General features: G+C 42.5%; 1 protein-coding gene across 1 annotated transcript in view; it reads left to right on the forward strand.

Moving 5' to 3' along the window:
- Positions 1 to 18,833, forward strand: part of ARHGAP31 (Rho GTPase activating protein 31) — a 148,127-nt gene that overhangs the window by 108,409 nt on the left and 20,885 nt on the right. The window contains exons 9-10 of the mRNA XM_049877054.1: positions 13,286 to 13,348; positions 15,582 to 16,157. Coding sequence (XP_049733011.1) covers positions 13,286 to 13,348; positions 15,582 to 16,157 — 639 coding nt within the window. The remainder of the gene's footprint in view (positions 1 to 13,285; positions 13,349 to 15,581; positions 16,158 to 18,833) is intronic.

Raw genomic sequence — 18,833 nt, forward strand, 5'->3', positions numbered from 1 at the left:
ATACTTTCATCCATGTACACCCATTCCTCACTTATCGACATGGTTAGGTTCCAAAGACCAAGTCATTACGCAAAAATCAGTGTTATGCAAAAATGGAGGATGACCACATCAGATCACAAAAATGGAGGATGACTACATCATTACATAACTTCCAGATCATCATTACATAACTGCCAAACCACTGGGAATCATGGCCCAGCCAAGTTGACACATTAGCCAACACAGCCAGCATTACTCTTGCCTTGCACCTCAGTGTTCGTTACTGCCAGACCGAACCCAAAGCCTATTGCCATCAAGTCGATTCCGACTCACAGCGACGTACTGCCAGACATACACTGTTAATGTGCAATATAGTCGGATAGTGTATTTTTTACCATTATCATAAATGCAAAATGTCAGATAACGAGATAGTCAATAAGCGAGGACCATTGATGGTTCCTGCCTGCCACAGTATTACTGTGATGTTGGCCAAATGGTGAATTCCTGTTTCCATTATTCATTCTCCATTTATTAATTGGAATTCTACTGTAAGGAAGAGCTGTCCCATTCTCCCAGAGTCATGATTTTTAAATAGGGATGCTGCACAGTGGGACTTATGTCTGACTAATGAATAGGAATTGATGCAGGAAAGAGTTGAAGGAACCACCATATAATGGGGATATAACTAATTTGGCTGGACATTGGGTTAGGAAAGGGAAGACCAAAGAAATCTGCATCAATGTTCTTTAGTGTTACAGATTGAAAGAAAGATAAAATAGGGGCAGTAGTTATAACAAAAAAAAAAATGAGTTGTAAAAGGTAAACGTCCAAACACAATGGGCAAGCTTTGATTGAATCTTGGTTTGAAAAAAAAAAAAAAAAAGCTTCAAAATACAATTTTGGGAACAACTGGAGAAAATATAGATATAGACTGGCTATTAGATGGTATTAGGGAGTTGTAAATTTTCTTAGTGTGCTAGTGGTTCTTAGGAGACACATGATAAAGTTTAAGATTTAAGGGTGAAGTGTTAAAATATCAAAACTCACTTTTAAATGGTTCAGCAAAATGTAGGTACATATATAGATACAGATGTAGATAAACAAACCAAATACACAGCAAAATGTTGACAATTGTTGATACTAGGTGTTAGGTTTAGAGGTCTTCACCTTTTCTGAATGTTTGAAATTTTTAACAGTAAAGACTTTGGGGGACAAAAATTTATGCCTATAGGAAAAACAAGAGATAATTTTTTAAAAAATATTTTTCTTGAGCCCAGTGATAATTGTATGGCAAGACTCAGCACAGATACTAGAAATACTCGCATTTGCTTGTGGGAGTAATGAGGGATGCTATAGGGTATTGCAGTTACAATGATTTAGGCTGTAAATTTAGAAAATCCAACTCACCTGGCTTATACATGAGGGCATTTATTGGCTTCTGTAATTGGACATCCAGATGTAGGGCAGGCTTCAGGAGTGGTTTAATACAGTACTTCTGTCTCCATTCTCAAGTTCCCTCAGCTGTACCCTCTCTGCAGTTCGAATCTACCAGCTGCTCCTTGGAAACTGTATGGGGCAGTTCTACTCTGTTCTGTAGGGTCACTATGAATTAGAATGGAATTTTCATGGCAATGGGTTTGGTTTCTTTTTGTTTTTGTTTTTTCGGTACCCTCTGTGGGTCACCTTCATCCCTAGACTGGCTTCCCTGGCTATGGAAGAATGACTGTAGTAGCTCTAGGCTTTGCCTTTAAATTATCACCCCATATACAGGGTGAAAGAGTATCACTTCTCATGGCTTGCTCCTAAGAAGAGAAACCCTTCTTTTCCGAAAGGCCGCATCAAATTCTCCTCACATCGCAATAATCTTCACAGAGTCATATGGATCAATCCCTACAATTTAAAAGAATGCCTTGGCTTAGGCCTGGGTTCCTGAACCAGTCACCATGGCATGAGGAATGGGATCACCAGTCAGATGCACCCAGGAAGTACAGGGATCTATGAGAAGAAAGAAGAGAAATGGATTCTGGGCAGGCATCTACCCAAGTGGGGAAGCACATCTTTCGCAAAATGGAAGGATAGTCCAAGTGAAGAGGGCAGGTTGCCACAGGCATGGCAGATTAGATACGAATCGAAATTAGGAGCCTGAAAGGAGAATTTGAGGGGAGGAGTACCTGGCAAGAAACTCCTGATTTAACTATAAGATTTTGGTTTGCTTAAAGCACATCAAAGAGAGAATTCCAGTCACAGAATCAGTGATACCACGATGCGAGAGGTTCGCCAAGTGACAAAAATCAACGACAACACAAATGAACAAAAATGAAATAAACAATTTCGACCTTCATATGGTTTTCAAAAGGAGCAAGTCCAAGGTGCCAAATCAAACGGCGGTAAACTCACAGGATACATGGGATGTTCTGGGCCAGGGCTTCTCTGCACCGCCTTCCCTCAGAATCGCCCACAGAGTGGCTCACTCCCACAGAGTTTTGCCTCAGGAGGTCTGTAGCGAGGTCTGAGTATTGGTAAAAAACCAAAACCCAGTGTTGTCGAGTCGATTCCGATTCGCAGCGACCCTATAGGACAGAGTAGAACTGCCCCATGGAGTTTTCAAGGAGCGCCTGGCAGATTTGAACTCCCGACCCTTTGGTTAGCAGCCATAGCACTTAACCACTACGCCACCAGGGTTTCCGAGTATTAGTAGGTTTTTTGTTTTGTTGTGCTTCAAGTGAAAGTTTACAGTTCAAGTTAGTTTCTCATACAAAAATTTATACACACGTTGTTACGTGACCCTAGTTGATCTCCCTATAAGGTGACAGCACACTCCTCTTTTCCACCCCAGATTTCCCATGTTCATTCAACCAGCTCCTGTCCTGATCTGCCTTTGCATCTCGCCTCTGGACAGGAACTACCCAATTAGGCTCAAGTATCTACTTGAGCTGAGAAGAACACTCTTCAGAAGTATCATTTTATGTCTTACAGTCCAGTCTAATCTTTGTCTGAAAAGTTGCCTTCGGGAGTGGTTGTAGATTTGGGCTAACAGAGTCCGGGGGCCATGTCTTCTAGGGTCCCTCTAGTCTCAGTCAGACCATTCAGCCTGGTCTTTTTACAGAATTTGAGTTCTGCACCACTTTTCTTGCTTGGTCAGGGACTCTCTGTTGTGTTCCCTGTCAGGGCAGTCATTGGTTGTGTCCAGGCACTATCTAGTTCTTCTGGTCTCAGGCTGATGGAGTCTCTGGTTTATGTGGCCCTTTCTGTCTCTTGGGCTCATAATTTCCTTGTGTCTTTGCTGTTCTTCATTCTCATTTGCTCCGGGTGGGTTGGGACCGATTGATGCATCTTAGAGGCCGCTTGCTAGTGTTTAAGACCCCAGATGCCACTCACCAAAATGGGATGCAAACATTTTCTTAAAAGACTTTGTTATGCCAGTGGACCTAGATATCCCCTGAAACCATGGTCCTCAGACCCCTGCCCCTGAACTCTGTCTCTCAAAATGTTTGGTTATGTTCAGGAAACTTCATAGCTTCGTTTAGTCCAGCTGTGCTGACTTCTCCTGTACTATGTTTTGTCCTTCCTTTCACTTAAGATAATTCTTGTTTACTATCTAGTTAGTGAATACCCCTCTCCCTCCCTCCCCACACTCGAACCATGAAAGGATGTTTTCTTTTGTGTTTAAACCTTTTCTTGAGTTCTTATAATACTGGTCTCATACAATATTTGTCCTTTTGTGACTAATTTCACTCAGCATAATGCCTTCCAGGTTCCTCCATGTTATGAGATGTTTCGCGGACTCATCACTGTTCTTTATCATTGCGTAGTATTCCAGTGTGTAAATTTACCATAATTTGTTTATCCATTCATCCATTGATGGGCACCTAGGTTGTTTCCATCTTTTTGATACTGTGAACAGTGCTGCAATGAACAGGGTGTGCATGTATCTCTTCGAGTGATGGCTGTTTTTACTCTAGGATATATTCCGAGGAGTGGGATTGCTGGATGGTATGGTACTTCTATTTCAAGCTTTTTAAGGAAGTGTGAAATTAATTTCCAAAGTGGTTGTACCATTTTACGTTCCCACCAGCTGTGTATAAGTGCTCCAGTCTCTCTACAACCTCTCCAACATGTATTATTTTGTGTTCTTTGGATTAATGCTAGCCTTGTTGGGGCGAGATGGTATCTCATTGTAGTTTTGATTTGCATTTCTCTAGTGGCTAGTGCTCACAAGCATTTCCTCATGTATCTGTTAGCTGCCTGAATGTCTTCTTTGGTGAAGTGCCTGTTCATTTCCTTTGCCCATTTTTTAGTTGAGTTAGTTTATCTTTTTGTTGTTGAGGTTTTGCAGTATCATGTAGATTTTAGAGATTAGACGCAGATCAGATTTGTTGTAGCCAAATTTTTTTTTCCCAGTTTATCGGTTGTCTTTTTACTCTTTTGGTGAAGTCTTTGGCTAAGCAGAAGTGTTCAATTTTTAGGAGCTCCCAATTATCTAGTTTCTCTTCTGGTGTTTGTGCATTGTTAGTAATGTTTTGTATTCTGTTTATGCCATGTATTAGGGCTCCTAGTGTTGTCCCTATTTTTTCTTCCATGATCTTTATTGTTTTAGATATTATATTTAGGTCTTTGATCCATTTTGAATTAGTTTTTGTGCATGGTGTGACATATGGGTCTTGTTTCATTGTTTTGCAGATGGATATCCAGTTATGCCAGCACCATTCTTTAAAGAGACTCTTTTCCCCAGTTAACAGACTTTGGGTCTTAGTCAAATATCAGCTTCTCATAGGTGGATGAATTTACGTCTGGATTCTCAATTCTGTTCTGTTGGTCTATGTATCTGTTGTTGTACTAGTACCAGGCTGTTTTGACTATTGTAGTGGTATAACAGGTAGTGTGAGGCCTCCCACTTTGTTCTTCTTCAGGAATATTTATCAGGGGCCTCTTCCCTTTCCATATGAAGTTGGTGATTTCTTTCTCCATCTCATTAAAAATGTTGTTGGAATTTGGATTGGGATTGCTTGTATCTGTAGATTGCTTTGGGTAGAATTGACATCTTCACAATGTTGAGTCTTCCTATCCATGAGCAAGGTATGTTTTTTCCACTTATCTATGTTTTTTTTTTTTTTTTATGTCTCTTAGTTTCTTGCAGTTGTGTCTTGTAGTTTTCTTTGTATAGGTCTTTTATGTCTCTGGTTAGATTTATTTCTAAGTATTTTATCTTCTTGGGGGCTATTGTAAATGGTATTGATTTGGTGATTTCCTTTTTGAAGTTCTCTTTGGTGGTGTAGAGGAATCTGACTGACTTTTGTAATTTTATCTTGTATCCTGATGCTTTGCTGAACTCTTCTATTAGTTCCAGTAGTTTTCTTGTGGATTCTTTGGGATTTCCTGTGTATAATATTGTATAATCTGCAAAAAGAGACACTTTTACTTCACTCTTACCAATTTAGATGCTGTTTATTTCTTTTTCTAGCCTAATTGCTCTGTCTAGGACCTCCAGCACAATGTTGAAAAAAAGTAGTGATAAAAGGTGTCCTTGTCTGGTTCCCGTTCTCAAAGGGAATGCTTTCAGACTCTCTCCATTTAGGATGATGTTGGCTGTTGGCTTTGTATAAATGCCCTTTTTTATGTTGAGGAATTTTCCTTCTATTCCCACTTTGCTGAGAGTTTTTATCATGAATGGGTCTTAGACTATGTCTAATGCCTTTTCTGCATCAATTGATAAGATCATGTGGTTCTTGTCTTTTGTTTTATTTATGTGATGGATTACACTGATTGTTATTCTAATGTTGAACCATCCCTGCATACGTGCTGTGCATCCCACTTGGTCATGGTGAATTATTTTTTTGATATGTTGTTGAATTCTGTTGGATAGAATTTTGTTGAGGATTTTGGGGTCTATGTTCATGAGGGATATTGGTCTGTAATTTTCTTTTTTTGTGGTATCTTTACCTCATTTTGTATAAGGGTTACGTTGGCTTCATAGAATGAGTTTGGAAGTATTCCATCCTTTTCTATGCTCTGAAATACCTTTAGTAGTAGTGGTGTTAACACTTCTTTGAAAGTTTAGTAGAATTCCCCAGTGAAACCGTCAGGGCCAGGGCTTGTTTTGTTGGGAGTTGTTAATTACCTTTGGAATCTCTTCTTTTGTTATACATTTATTTAGTTGTTCTACCTCTGTTTGTGTTAGTTTAGATAGGTAGTGTGTTTCCAGAAATTTTTCCATTTCCTCTAGGTTTTCAAATTTGTTGGAGCACAATTTTTCATAGTATTCAGTTATGATTCATTTTGATTTCAGTTGGGTCTATTGTGATATTGCCCATCTCATTTCTTATTTGGATTATTTGCTTCCTCTCCTGTTTTTCTTTTGTCAGTTTGGCCAATGGTTTATCGATTTTGTTGATCTTTTCACAGAACCAGCTTTTGGTCTTGTTAATTCTTTCCATTATTTTTCTGTTCTCTTATTTCATTTTATTCTCCCCTAATTTTCATTATTTGCTTTCTTCTGGTGCCCAAGGGCTTCTTTTGCTGCATTCTTTGTATTTGTTCGAATTGTAGGGATAATTCTTTGATTTTGGCCCTTTCTTCTTTTTGGATGTGTGCCTTTATTGCTATAAGTTTACCTCTGAGCACTGCTTTTGCTGTGCCCTAATGGTTCTGGTAGGATGTGTTTTCATTCTCATTAGATTCTGTGAATTTTTTTATTCTGTCCTTAATGTCTTCTATAACCCAGTGGTTTTTGAGCAGGGAGTTGTTAAGTTTCTGTGTGTTTGATTTTTTTTTTTCCTTGCTTTTTTTGTTATTGATTTCTACTTTTATGGCTTTGTGGTCCATAAAATATTAATATATCAATGCTTTGGATTTTGTTAACGCTTGCTTTATGGCCTAATATGTGGTCTATTCTAGAGAATGTTCCATATGCTGTGGGAAAGAAAGTATGCTTGGCTGCTTTTGGGTGGAGTGTTCTGTATATATCTATGAGGTTAAGTTGGTTGATTGTGGCATTTAGATCTTCTGTGCCTTTATTGAGCTTCTTTCCAGATGTTTTGTCTTTCACTGAAAGTGGTGTGTTGAAGCCTCCTATTATTTATTGTGGAGCTGTCTATCTCTCTTTTTAGTGCTGTTAGAGTTTATTTTACATATTTTGGAGCCCTGTCATTGGGTACTTAAATATTTATTACGGTTATATCCTCCTGGTGTATTGACCCTTTAATCATTACATAGTGTCCTTCCTTATCCTTTGTGATGGATTTTACTTTAAAGTCTATTTTTTTCAGAGATTAATATTGCCAGTCCTGCTCTTTTTTTTATTTTTGTTTGCCTGATATATTTTTTCTATCCTTTCAGTTTTAGTTTTCTTTAAGTCTAAGGTGTGTCTCTTGTAGGCAGCATATAGACAGATCGTGTTTTTTAATCCATTCTGCCACTTTCTGTCTCTTTATTTGTGCATTTAGTCTATTTATATTCAGTGTAATTATTGATCGGTATGAGTTTAGTGCTGTCATTTTGATGTGTTTTTCTTGTGTGTTGTTGACAGTTTCTTTGTTCCACTTCATTTTCTGTGTTGAGTCATTTTTCTTTATGTATTTTATTTTTATCTTCTTCATTGTTGTTATTTTGTATTTGCTGAGTTTTTACATTTTTCTTGTTTTTTATTTTGATGTGTAGGATTGTTAGTTTCCTTTGTGGTTACCTTAATATTTACCCCTATTTTTCTAAGTTTAAACCAATCTTTTATTTCTTTATAACACCTTGACTTCCTGTCCATATGAAAGAGCTATGACTACATTATTTAGTCCCTCTTGTTTGTTTTAATGTTGTCATCTTTTACATATTGACATCTTTGCTTCCCTTGTTTTCAGTGTTTTAGCTTTGATGTGTCTTTGTGACTTCCCTATCTGGGCTGATATCTGGTTGCTCTGTCCTGTGTTGTAGTATTGGGTTGTTATCTGATGTTACTGATTTTCTAACCGGAGGACTCCTTTTCGTATTTCTTGTAATTTTGGTTTGGTTTTTGCAAATTCCCTAACCTTCTGTTTATCTAGAAATGTCCTAATTTCACCATCATATTTGAGAGACAGTTTTGCTGGATATATAATTCTTGGCTGGCAATTTTTTTTCCTTCAAGGCTTTATATATGTCATCCCATTGCCTTCTTACCTGCATGGTTTCTGCTGAGTAGTCAGAGCTTAGTCTTATTAACTCTCCTTTGTAGAAGACTTTTCGTTTATCCCTAGCTGCTCTTAAAATTCTCTTTTTATCTTTGGTTTTGGCAAGTTTGATTATAATATGTTTTGGTGACTTTCTTTTGTGATCTATCTTGTGTGGGGTTCGATGAGCATCTTGGACAGATATCTTCTCATCTTTGACAGTATCGGGGAAGTTTTCTGCCAACAAATTTTCAACAATTATGTCTGTATTTTCTGTCCCTCACTCCCCTTCTCCCCCCATCCTGGCACTCCAATCACTCGTAGGTTATTCCTCTTGGTAGAGTTCTACATAATTCATAGGGTTTCTTCATATTTTTTTTAATTCTTTTATCTGAGTTTTCCTCAAATAAGTTGGTTTCAAGTGCTTTATCACTAATTCTGACTTCCATTGCCTCTATTTTGCTCCTATGACTTCTATTGAGTTGTCTAATTCTGAAATTTTATTGTTAATCTTCTGGATTTCTGTTTGCTGTCTCTCTATGGATTCTAGCAGCCTGTTAAATTTGTCATTATGCTCTTCTATAATCTTCCTAAGTTCCTCTCTTGCTTTGTCTGTGTGCTCCTTGGCATGTTCTGCATTTTGCCTGATCTCCTTCCTGATCTCTTGAAGAGCTTTGTATATTAACCTTTTGTATTCTACCTCTGGTAATTCCAAGCAATTTTCTTCCTCCAGAAGATTTCTTGATTCTTTGTTTTGGGAGCTCACTGAAGCCATCATGGTCTGACTCTTTTTGTGATTTGATATTGACTGTTGTCTCCGAGCCATCAATAAATTATTATATATTTTTATTTTATGTTTGTTTACTGTCTCCTAGCTTGTTGTTTTGATTTGGCCACACACACTGCTTGAGTGAGCTAGTTTGATTATTGGGACCTTTGAAGCTCTAACGTCCTGTCACCAGGTGGTTAGAGCTGTTACTAGGTATGCGAGTCCAGGAGTTTGCTTTTCTTCTGTGGATTCAGCTGAGGTGTGTAGGTCGTCAGTCACCAAGTGTGTGGGGCAGGCTCTCACCTACAGTCCTAGACTGGCAGGTGTGATTGGTGTAGGCACAGGTATCTGGCTGCAGTAGAGGGTCATGTGCTCAGCAAGGCATGCGGCTGACAGCTGCCCCTGAGTGTCTGGGAGGAAAGCATGTGCCTGTTTCCTAGAGCATGTGGGTGGATTTGCAGCTGTATTTTGGGCACCTAATGCTGTTGGCTGTAAGGACTGGGAGGCACCACTTATTCTTGGACCCCTTCCGTGGGTGGCTAGGTGGTGTGGTTGGAGCCACCAGTCCTCAGGCCCCTGTTGAGGGTAGGTGAGGACCCTGCTTAATAGGCAGAGCGGTGTCAAATGTTGCAAACCTGCCACTCCACCATATACAGTTGAAGTTAGACTTCATGTATATACCCCATTGTACTGTGCTAATTAGGGCCTACGCTGTTGAAGTGGGCCCACACAGGTCTGGTGAAAGGCATTCAACATCCATGGGCCCCTTATGCCTGTGCCTGCCCTGACTTCCTGGCTTAGGGGAGCTGGCAGATTATTTTTTCCTGTTTGTAAATTTGTTCCCTTTCCAAGGCCGGGAAAATGGCTCAGGGCATGTGACAGGCCCTACTTCCGGCCCAGGGGACATGGCAATCTCTGAAGCTGGCCCGGAAGCCAGTGCAGAGCAGGGAGGTGCCAGGTAAATGGGAGAGAGGTTTTCCCCAAAGGGATGTTTTTTGGTTCACGTGGTAGGTTAGACGCATGTACTTATCTTTTGCCAGTTGAGCACCACTTCGTGCTGATTCTGGAGGTTTGAGCAGACTCTCCACCACTTGGTCTCTCCCAGTGTGGAAAACACATCCTGAATGCCACTGTTTGCCACACCTCTCTCGCCAGCCGATCTGGCCTCCAGGGTGCCAGTTCCTGTTGGGTCAGGTCTGGCAACTCCATGGTGCTTCTGAACTGTCTCTCCCTCCCCCTGCCACTGAGTCTAATTCCTTAACTTTGCCTTTGATGTTCAGGGCTCCTAGACTTTCATATATAATTGACTCACTTGTTTTTTTCAGGTCTTTGTTGTAAGAGGGATCACAGGAAGCGTCTGACTACTCCGCCATCTTGGCCTCACCTCTTGGTAGTTTTTTAAAAAGCTCCCCAGGTGATTCTGATATACACCCAGATTCTAAGGTCTTATGAACAAACCAGGAGCCCTCGTGGCACAGTGGTTAAGGTGCTTGGCTGCTAGCCAAAAGGGCTGCGGTTCAAACCCACCAGCTGTTCCGTAGGAGAAAGATGTGACAGCCTGCTTCTGTAAAGATTTACATCCTTGGAAACCCTATAGGGCAATTCTACCTTTAGGGTCACTGTGAGTCAGAATTGACCCAGTGGCAGTGGGTTTGGGTTTTGGATGAACAAACTAATCAGCTATAGATCACCAAACCAGCTGAAATTTGATGGGATGTAAGGGTGAAAACATAGAATGGTCAGGTCAATAAAAGTGGTTTCCTGTGGCCTTAACTGTTTTCCAAGTGGCCATCTTTTGCCAGAAGAGTATTGACAGAACTCTAGGAATTAAAGACCAGTGGGCCTTATGGTCATAACTCTGGTGGAATCTGTAATTAATGGTAGGCCTGGAACCCTGTAACACAATCCACCGAGGGCAAGGCAGACTGGGCAGTGTAAGTGGGACATGGATCACTATTTGTCAAAGTAAAAACAGAGTATGTTTATGAAAAAGGAGAATCAGTGAGTTAATGTGTTTACGTAATTTTTTTTAAATCCTTAAACAAACTCCATAAGTAAGGGTGTTTTAAAAATTGATTGGCCATGAACAGTTCTGGGTTGCTTGTGCAAGAAGGAGGATGAAGGGACATTTAGGAAATTGAATACACATAAGAAATAAAGAACAAGAAAAATGGGACTCAGTCAACTGAATGAAGATGTGTAAACTTTGGAATCTCCCAGGGACTGGTATTTGAATTGATTCAATTTAAACTTTTTTAATACCATCAAACAGGAAGAGTTCCGGAAACTCTCCACAATGAATTCTTCCGAGCAGAAAAATCCCAAAGCCAGAGGGATAAGTGAAGAGAGGGGACTCATGGATCCAGAGACTAGCGGAAAGCTGGTGGATGCAGCTGTATGAGGCCAACCAAGCCAAGGTCCCAGAGAGAAAAATAGAATCTAGACATAGTCACAGGCCAGGAGGCCCTGAGCTCTTAGTTACTATCCAGGAAAGGGGCCAGGGAACCTTTGGGGACTGTCCCCTAAATCCATAGCTCTGGTGTGCTGCTGTGGTCATCAAGCCCACAAGGTACTGCATCATCAGAAAGGGGGTATGGTACCAAAGGTGAACACTGATGTTCCAAAGACAGAACTGTTGCCCACCCTCTGGGACACTCAGGGTCACTTGGTCACTGCCCCTCAGACAGACACATGAAAACTGGCAGAAGTTCAGAAATTCAATTCCCAGAAACACAAAGGCTAAAAGCTTTTCTCAGAATGAGTGAATAAAGAAAGAGATGCTGGCCAGGTTGTTCTAAGGTAATAAATCAGTTTGTAAACTTGTGAAAACAGTCGACCTTCAAAGAATAAGAATTCTGGCTTAATGGAAGTGAGGAGGCTTGAAGGAAGCCTCTGCCATCTCCACAAGTTTAAGTGAAGACGCTGTGGCCTCGCACAGCAGCCCCCCGGTCAGGCATAAGCCCAAAGTTTGGAGGCCAGGGGGCTAATTCAGAGCCTCCAGGGAGGAACAGGATTTGGTGCAAGGAGGGAAAAAAAGGGGCTAAGCTACTAACTGGAAAGTTGGCAGTTCAAATCCACCTAGAGGCACCTCAGAAGAAAGTCCTGGCGATCTGCTTCTGAAAGATAACAGTCACTGAAAACCCTATGCGACCCAGTTCTACTCGGAAACACATAGGGTCGCCGTGAGTCGGAATTAACTTGACGGCAACTGGTTTGGTTTTTAAAAAGAGGGATAAAAGAGCTGTGAGTTACCACTTTGGGTTAGGGCTGACTCTGACTGCTTCTTGTAGAACCATGTCCTCTGTTCCCCTTTGTTGCTGAGCCCTGGCTGATGCTGAATAACAACTATACACAATAGTTCCTTTTTACTGAGCACTTACTCTATTCCAGGCTGGTACGACCTAATCACTTTATGTACGTCACTCATTTAATCCTCCCAGCAGCCCTATTTTTCCTCACTTGCACATGAGAAAACTTAAGCTTTTTAAGGATAAGCTGCTCAACTGAGGTCACACAGCCCCAAGTGGCAGAGTTGGGATTTGAACCCAGAGCTGTGTGAATCCAGAATGGCCTTAAAGGCCACTAGTCCTGGGCTCCTCGTCAGCTTCCAAACTGCTCTCTTCCCCCTCCTGGCAAGGTTGACCCAGAAGGAACCACCTTCCAGCCACTTCAGCCCCCTAAACAAGAGGTGATATTTGTGAAAGTATTTAATACCATGCCTAGGATAATAAATTTTCGCTTATTCAAACCTCACACCCTTCCAGAAACCTGCTAAGGCAGCTTACAAATATGCATGGTGTACAGCAGGCAGGGGGTAGGTGCTCACTGAAGGTTTGGCTGGGATCTGCTCCAGCATGAGGTTGGTGGGTAAGATCACTGGGGGAGCAACCAGTCTGAAGATTTTAAGGAGCAGAGCCACACCTGCAGAGAAAGGTAGCAGCGGTTCCCCTGGGCCCTCTCACCTGTTGTACCAAATTGCTGGGTGCTGAGAGATGTGGCCCACAGCCAAGAATCCTGCTCTCTGCCCTGACAAACAGGAGGGTTTGCCTGGAGCCTCAGTGATTCCTCCCATAGAGTCATTGTTGAATGCTTTCTGTGCAATAAAATTGGGCTCAGGACTCCTCACTGATCTATAGCCATTTGACAAAATTGCTATTTACCTTTATCTGTAAAATGTTAATAAAACCTTGATCTACAAATGCTCTGTGTTTATAAGGCCAGTCCCATTAGGAATGTAGGAACATCTGGGATGGGGTGGGAAAATGTTTTCCAAGGGGACAAATTATAAATATTTGAAAAGCTTTCCTAAAAAAAATTTCTCATGTGTACTTACAGCCTGACCTCGTATTCTGAATACTTCATGTGCACTCAGTAGTGATGTTTTCTCTTTTGCTTCTAGTGGAGAAGGCTACTATCCGGCCAGCGAAAAGCATGGACTCGCTGTGCTCAGTGCCCGTGGAAGGTGAGCTTTTACGGTTATTTTCTGAACTGGCTGGGGACTGGAGCTCATACACAGACTTGCCTTTATAAGCTGCTGTGCCTGCTCATCCCCAGTCACAGTCACGTACAATCAACCAATCCCAGATCTCTCCCTGTCCCTTTCTGAACTCAAGGGGTTCATGTGGCCCTTGCAGAAACCCCCTACTGTACCTCAGGGCTAGCCCTAAAAGAGGTTTCCTTCCGGCTGGCCGTAACTAGAGAACACGTGTACTTTGCAATCAAACCTGACCCAGATAAAGGGTCAAAACCTGAAAACTAGGGCAGGTGAGTCTTCCCCTTTGGACATAAAGGAAGAACCAAGCATTAGTTTATACCTCAGGGTTTTGTGTCTGCCTAGATGTTTATATGCCATGAATTTCGATGTTTCCCTAGGCATTTGCTTCATAATGCTTGTCAAAGGATCATTTTGGGTTGGTAGATTCATTAATTCATCAGTACATAGATTGAGACCAGCTATGTAGCAGGTAGTCTGCAGGCACCAACTGTGACATCTTTTGTTGGAGTAAGATGTGTGTACAGTTGCATGCGAAGTGACACCTATCACCAACACGGCACCCCGCCACGCTGTGTTCTCACAGGGGTAGCCCTAATAGATGACTCACCTGTACCTCTCACTTCTGTTTTTGTCAAGCAACCAAAAAGTACCATTACAAGTTATAAGGCAAAGGGCTTCCCTGACAGACTGAGACACACCCCCCACCCCGACAGTTATTCCACCACTTCCCAACCCCTGTCCTACAAGACATTTTTCTCCTTAACAAAATGAAGCAGCCTGAAGGAATACAGAAAATCTTTAAAGCGACTTAAGAAAATAATTACAAACTTGTACGATAACCAGTGAGGTCTTTTTTAAGCTGATCTGATAGTTGTAGTGTTTTCTCTCACCTTTATATTCATCCATTAGCTTTGGTTTCAAAACTCCTTGCCCAGATTTTCAAGATTTGATACTTCAAAACCTAGCTCACCATTTCTGTGGGTGTTGGGCAGGTCATCCAAGCCCTCTGAGCCTCAGTGTGCTCATGAGTTCAAGATCATTACACTTACTTATAGGGTGGGTGTAAGAATTAAACATGATGCTACATAAAATGCCTAGCATAATACTCAGTACTTAGGAGAAAATTGGAAACCCTGGGGGCGTGGTTCAGAGCTGCTAACCAAAAAGTTGGCGGTTCAGATCCACCACGCACTCCTTGGAACCCTTCTGGGGCAGTTCTACTCTTTCCTGTAGGGTCTCTGTGAGTTGGAATCGACTCGACCGCCACGGGTTTGGTTTTTGGTTTGAATAGAAAATTATTTTCCAGAGGCCTGGTAACTCACTTGTCTTCTTGTCTTCTCCCAGCTCCTTTATTCCCAGAAAGACTTTCTCTTCTTTGTCTTCACTTACTTCTAAGGCAGCCGAGAATTCCTCCACACAGTGATGCTTTCCAGCATTTTGTTCATTCTCACTTCCGGTCTCATCCTCCGAATCCACAGGAAGAAGCCTGGGAAAGGGGGAAAGGTCTAGCTGAGAATGGTATTTGTTTCCTTGCTGAGAAATCAAACCTCTTTCTGGGTCCATCAGCCGGAAAAGACTTCAAACAAGATTCTGGTGTTCTGCCCTTTTCGCCCCCTCCATCAGTTCAGGCAAACATCACAATCTCCCATCTGCCTCTTTACTATTTTCCGATCTACATTTAGCACTTGGCAAATGACAGCTCTGTTCAGCAATCTTAGCAGCAATTATTTCAGGAAACTGCTCTACCTGCAAAGCTGAAAACTGATCCCATCTGGTACCACAGCCAGCGGTCCTGTCACCCACCATGCCTGTGAGGAAATGCTTCCTCTCTTGTCACCTGAATGTTATGTATCTGCCTTTACTAGAATGATTGTCCCTTTGTTAACAGAGTCCCTGGCTGATGCAAATCGTTAAGCGCTGGACTACCAGCCAAAAGGTGTGTGGTTCGAACTCACCCAGAGTCTCCTAGAAGACAGGCCTGGCAATCTGCTGCCCTGAAAACTCTAAGGAGCAGATCTACTCTGCACTTGGGGGTCGCCACGAGGGCAGTGGATGGCAACTAACAAAAACAAGGGCAGTGCCCTGGTTAGATTCCCGTACCTTCCAAATATTCAAGCACTGTGTGCCTGCCCTTACTAGAAGGCTGTGCAGTTGCCTGTGCGCCCAGGCTGCTGACCATATGTTTGTTCTTCTTCACTAGGAAAAGAAAACAAAGGAAATTTCAATCGAACAGTTACCACCGGTGGATTTTTCATTCCAGCCACGAAAATGCACTGTACTGGCGCTGGCAGCTCATGTGACCTCAGCAAGCAGGATGGGGAATGGGGCCAGGAGGGGATGCCAGCCGGGGCTCAGGGGGGCTCTGATGTGGGCAGCGACCGGAGCCAGCTGCAGGGGTCTCAGGCCCGGCCCCTGCCCGAGCAGCTGAAAGTGTTCCGGCCTATGGAGGACCCCGAGAGCGAGCAGGCAGCCCCGAAGATGCTGGGGATGTTCTACACCTCCAACGACGGCCCCAGCAAATCCGTCTTCACCAGCAGCCTCTTCCAGATGGAGCCCTCGCCCCGCCACCAGCGCAAGGCCCTGAACATCTCGGAGCCCTTTGCCGTGTCCGTGCCGCTCCGCGTGTCCGCTGTCATCAGCACCAACAGCACCCCATGCAGAACACCCCCCAAGGAGCTGCAGTCTCTTTCCAGCCTAGAAGAGTTTTCTTTCCAGGGGTCAGAGAGTGGAGGTTGGCCTGAAGAGGAGAAGCTACTGGGAGCTGAGGCATCTGCAGGTAAAGTGGGGAAAGAGGCTCTCTTTCCATTGCGTAGATAAAAACCAGACCCAAATGTGCTTCAACAGAGTTTGCAAGGCAGTGTAGTGGGGTGGTTAGGATATGGGCTCTGGGGCCAGGCTGCCTGGGTACAAATCCAGCCTTGGCCATTTTGCTGTATGATCTTCTGCCAGTTAACAGGATGGTTCTGTGCCTCAGTTTCTTAATCTGTAAAATGTAAATATGGATGTTAATAATCTTTCCTTATTCATAAATTTGTTGGAAATACTAAATTAGTGAATACACGTAAAGCTCTCAGTAACGGTGTCTAATACATAGTAAGTGCTCAATAAATGTTATCTGTCAGTTTATTCACTCACTCAGTGAGAAGGAGCAGAGCTGCAGAGCTGGTGTTGCAGACTCAACTCTGCCAGACTCAGTCTTCCCCCATCCATTCATCCTTTGTTTCTGCCTCATATCTGCAGAGAACACAGCTGACCACAGCCTTAGCCTAGCAACCTAGCAATGACAAAGAGCATCTTCCTCCCAATTTCCTTCTATCAATGCAGGAAGGACTCTGATTAGGCCTGCTTGGGTCACGTGTCCAACCTTGGACCAATCAATGTTGCCAAACTAGTAGAGTACTGAGATTGGCCAGGCTTAAGACTCTGGACCATCTCTAGAATTAGGATAAGTTCAGCCAAACATGAGCCACATGGAATGGAAACAGGGGGAATCCCAAGGAAAGGGTGGCTAACAGATAAACCAACAAATGCTTATTGTGACTTCAATATATTTTTCAATTAATATTAACTAACTTTTTTTGTGCACCTGTTATGTTGTCAGTCCCTGTCCTAAGTGTTCTGTATGTATTATCTCATTTCTCCCTCACAACAAACCATGAAGTGTAGGCACTTAGTATTATCCTCATTCGCTTAGAGAGGAGTAAGTAGCTTGGCCAATGACTCAGAGCAAGGAAGTGGGAAAAACCAGGATTAGAATCTAGACTAAAAAATCCATGCTTTTAAGCACTCCACCATGCTCCCTCACAGGTTTACTCTGGGCAGGACCCTCCAGTAAGGACTGTGGGTTACAGAGATTGTTAAGACATGATCCCTTCCCCCAGTGAGCTCAAAAAATGAAGTACAGCAGAGAGTCAGCCTGTGGAAGGAGTGTAACAGGCTCCTGGCCTTTTTGAAAGGAGGGAAGCTTTAGATGCCTGAAGTGTCATGAAAGAAGCATTCAAAATAGACTGCAAGAGTATCAATGAGAGGCAGTCCTCAGGAGGATTCCAGGAAGACTTCTCAAAAGAGGTGACGTTTGTGCTGGGCCTTGATAAATGGGTAGGATTTCTCCATGCTGAAAAGATGGGAGAAGGGCATTCTGGGCTGAGAGGCAGCAGAAGACTGTGGGAAGTGTAAATGTTTTGGACCCAGCTGACTTGATCTGATCCAGACAGTGTGAAGGTAGGCAGTTGACTGATATCTCTGAGTCCATTTCTAATCTGCAGAGCAGGGTGGTTCCTCTCTCGAGGGTTGTGGTGTGGACTGAATGGGAGGATGTCCATAGAATGCCTACCCAGGGTCTGGCTCAGAGCAGATGTTCAATACGTATTAGTCTTTTTCTCTTCCCTTTCCCGCAGGGTCACAAAATGAGTGAAAACTCAGAGGCACCAAGTAATGCCTTGTTTGGAGAATGGCCCATGGGCTGATGTGGGAGGACTAGGAGGAGGGATAGGTGAGGAAGTAGAAAAAAATTTCAAAGGCTTTTGTGAGAAAGGAGAAAGGTTCCCTGGGCTCAAGGGGTCTTTGAGAGACAGTCTGTTATCTTTTTTCCCTTTCTCTGTAATTAAGAATGTTGTTCTGTGGCATTGAGTTGATTCCAACACATAGCAACCTTATAGGACAGAGTAGAACTGCCCCATAGGGTTTCTAAGGCTATAGTCTTTAATGAAAGCAGATTGCCACATCTTTCTCCTGCAGAGTGGCTGGTGGGTTTGAACTGCCAACCTCTCCATTAGCAGCCAAGTACTTAACCACTGCACCATCCAGTCTGTATTAAATTGGCCTGGGAAAGGCACCAGTGGAGACTCCAGCCTACCTCTTTGGCTGTGACTAGGGAGCCATTGGGGCAGTTGAGGATCCTAGATTTAGTACCAAGGGTGGAAGGGAGATGCCAAAAGGTTCAGGAACAACAGGTCTCCTCACCCTTCTCTCTGATTGGGTTAACTTAAGGTTTCTTATCTCCTTCCGTAATTATTCCAAACGGAGAAAATATTTTATTTTTCTATCTTTTGTGCAGTAGCAGTGAGTAAAAGAAAAAGAATTAAAGGCAATTTTTCAGGTTACCTAATTAGAATTTTTAGTTATTCTGGCCAAACCAATTCTTCCACTTTTGGCCAATCTAGGTGAAATTCCAATGCGACCCACAGGGTAAGATATATCAAGTATTACACTTTAATTAAACTGCTGACAATTAGATCATTGATGGCTCTAAGTGAAAAAAGTGTGAGGATCAATGTAATAAAAATAATTGATTACCTGGTTTTTACTTGATTATAGTATATGTTCTACTAACCTCAGTCCTGGCGGGGCTGGGGGAGGAGGAAGGGCCACAAACCTGATCCTTTTGAAAGTGAAAGAAGAGCTTCTGTGCTGTTTTAAAAGCTACCACTAACACTCCCTGTGTCCTCTTTTA

This window comes from Elephas maximus, chromosome 1, assembly GCF_024166365.1.
Source record: "Elephas maximus indicus isolate mEleMax1 chromosome 1, mEleMax1 primary haplotype, whole genome shotgun sequence".
NCBI lineage: Eukaryota > Metazoa > Chordata > Mammalia > Proboscidea > Elephantidae > Elephas > Elephas maximus.